Raw genomic sequence first — 2485 nt, forward strand, 5'->3', positions numbered from 1 at the left:
TATATGGCATAGTGCTATCCACGTGACTGCCATTGGTACCCACCCATTGGAGGACCTTCTGTCCAGGATGCAGTGTGAGATGTCTGGTGAGTCATTGGGGTCGTGTTGTAGGTAATCGTTGTTGTCTGGGTCGTTGCTGTAGTGGTTGGGGTCGAGATGGGCACTGGAAGACGCTGAGTTGAGTGAGTCTGGCAGTGACGTCGTGTGTAAATAGTGTCTCGTCATGTTCTGTACAAACGGAAGTGAGAGAACGAGAAAAGTGTTAAGAGAAGTGACAGGAGTGTTTAAATTGAGAGAGTGACAGGAGTGCTTAAGTTTGAGAAAGTGACAGGAGTGTTTAAGTTTGAGAGAAGTGACAGGAGTGCTTAAGTGTGAGAGAAGTGACAGGAGTGTTTGGACAATTGTGAGAGAAGTGAGAGCAGTGTTTAGACAAGTGTGAGAGAATTGACAGGAGTGTTACACTGGCGTGGTGAGTAAGACGCGAATGTGCGCAGGTGAGGTGAGTGCACCGATGTAGGACTCGCTTAAAACGTGTGGAGTGGCTGCGAATAGGCAGTCAATAGAGTCATCGATGAATCAGGTGGATAGAGAGATGGAACAAACAACTACACTATTGTATGAAAGAGACAATTGGATTGGCCCACCGTTCAAAAGCCTATCCAAAAAGCGAGAATATGATTGGCAAACTGTTTAAAAGCCTATCCAAAGAGAGACAATTGGATTGGCACACCATTCAAAAGCCTATCCAAAAAGAGACAATTGGATTGGCACACCGTTCAAAAGCCTATCCAAAAAGAGTCAATTTGATTGGCACACCGTTTAAAAGCCTATCCAAAAAGAGACAATTGGATTGGCACACCATTCATAAGCCTATCCAAAAAGAGCCAATTGGATTGGCACACCGTTTAAAACCTATCCAAAAAGAGACAATTGGATTGGCACACCATTCATAAGCCTATCCAAAAAGAGACAATTGGAATGGCACACAGTTCAAAAGCCTGGCCCACTGTTTAAAAGCCTATCCAGAAAGCGACAATAGGTGAAGGCAGCACGCACAAGTGTGAGCTTCTCACCTTCACATGCAATTCACACACACACACACATACATACATACATACATACATACATACATACATACATACATACATACATATATACATACCACAGTAGAACAACTACCTTCACATGCAATTCACACATACACACGCATACCCCACTAGGCGAAGTCACTCGCTTTGAGAAGCTTTCCCTGAAGCTAGCACTGCTGGACGACGGAAACGACGACGAGGTTGACCTGCCCTGTCCCTCTTCGTCTGGGCGGGTGTCTCGCGAGGGCCCGTTTGTCCTGGTGCACCTGCTGGGGTTGGTTTTAGGACCGGCTGTCCTGGTGCGTTGCTTGTTGGTTGTGCGGTTGCGCTCGTCAATGGTGAAGTGTAGGCTCATGGCCGAGGGTGACCTCTGCTGTACGCTGAGGTGTGAGCTAGTGTGGGCATTGGTCTGCGACCGTGTGCGTGTGCGTTGCGTGGGTGAGTGCGTATGCGTGCCTGTGTACGAGTGCACCTGTTTAATTGTCCTGGGACCGGTCCTGGCCAGCAGGCCCTGGTCCGAGTCGTCGTTGCCCTGGGACGTGTATGAGGTGGTGAGCGACAGATTGTGTGACAGCGAGTGGCCCGTGTACGATGCACTGGACAGGTGTGACAGTGTGGGTGACGCTGCCACACACTGAGCCGTGCACACCTGCGCCACCCGTCCATGACACGCCAGTGGCTTGCCCGGGGGGGGTGTGTGCGTATGTGTGTCTGAATCCTCCGGCAGATGTGCATTCACCTGTGACTGGGACAATGAGTTGAGTCGGCTGTGTGTGTGTGTGTGGTGGTGTGCGTGTGCGTGTGCGTGGGTCTGGGTGAGCGTGTGAGTGGATGTCACTGACAGCTGTGCTGGTGCTGCCTGGTGTGGCGAGTGTCTTCGTGCTACCCCTCTCGACCGTTCCACATTGTCGCTATAACGCGTATTCATCGCCGCCTCTACCAGCGACTCTGTGGCATTTTCATCGGCGACGTCCAGATCTGTGGCATTTGCGTTGCTATGGAGACCGGGTGTTGCGGCGGATGACGCTGTGTCGTGAAACGACACATACGGTGTGTACAGACCATCGAGAGATGGTGTCTCCAACAATGCCTCAGAAAAGACATCCTGTGGCAGCTCATAGGCTCTGCGGAAGAGGGTTACAACGCGAGCGTGGGAGCGTTAAGGATAGCGTTAAGGACTGGTATATAAACACATATACATAAACACGGATAAATAAATATAGATACATAAATACAAAAACATAAAAACACAAATATATGAACACAAATATATGAACACGGATATATAAACACACATACATAAACACACATGCATAAGCACAGATACATAAACACAGATGCATAAACACAGATGCATAAATATAGATACATAAATACAGATATATAAAACATATACA

The 2485-nt window shown here is 48.5% G+C and overlaps 2 protein-coding genes across 2 annotated transcripts in view; both read right to left on the reverse strand.

Moving 5' to 3' along the window:
- Positions 1-228, reverse strand: part of SARC_12723 (hypothetical protein) — a gene marked incomplete at both ends in the record, with an annotated part of 2540 nt that extends 2312 nt beyond the window's left edge. Inside the window, one exon of the mRNA XM_014293162.1 lies at positions 44-228. Coding sequence (XP_014148637.1) covers positions 44-228 — 185 coding nt within the window. The remainder of the gene's footprint in view (positions 1-43) is intronic.
- Positions 229-1737: 1509 nt separating this feature from the next.
- Positions 1738-2069, reverse strand: SARC_12726 (hypothetical protein; the record flags this gene model as incomplete). Its single annotated transcript, XM_014293163.1, has 1 exon — positions 1738-2069. A coding segment is annotated over one exon (332 nt), but the record flags the coding sequence as incomplete, so codon positions are not given.
- Between the last annotated feature and the right edge of the window lie 416 nt (positions 2070-2485).

Source organism: Sphaeroforma arctica, assembly GCF_001186125.1.
Source record: "Sphaeroforma arctica JP610 unplaced genomic scaffold supercont1.2534, whole genome shotgun sequence".
Lineage (NCBI taxonomy): Eukaryota > Ichthyosporea > Ichthyophonida > Sphaeroforma > Sphaeroforma arctica.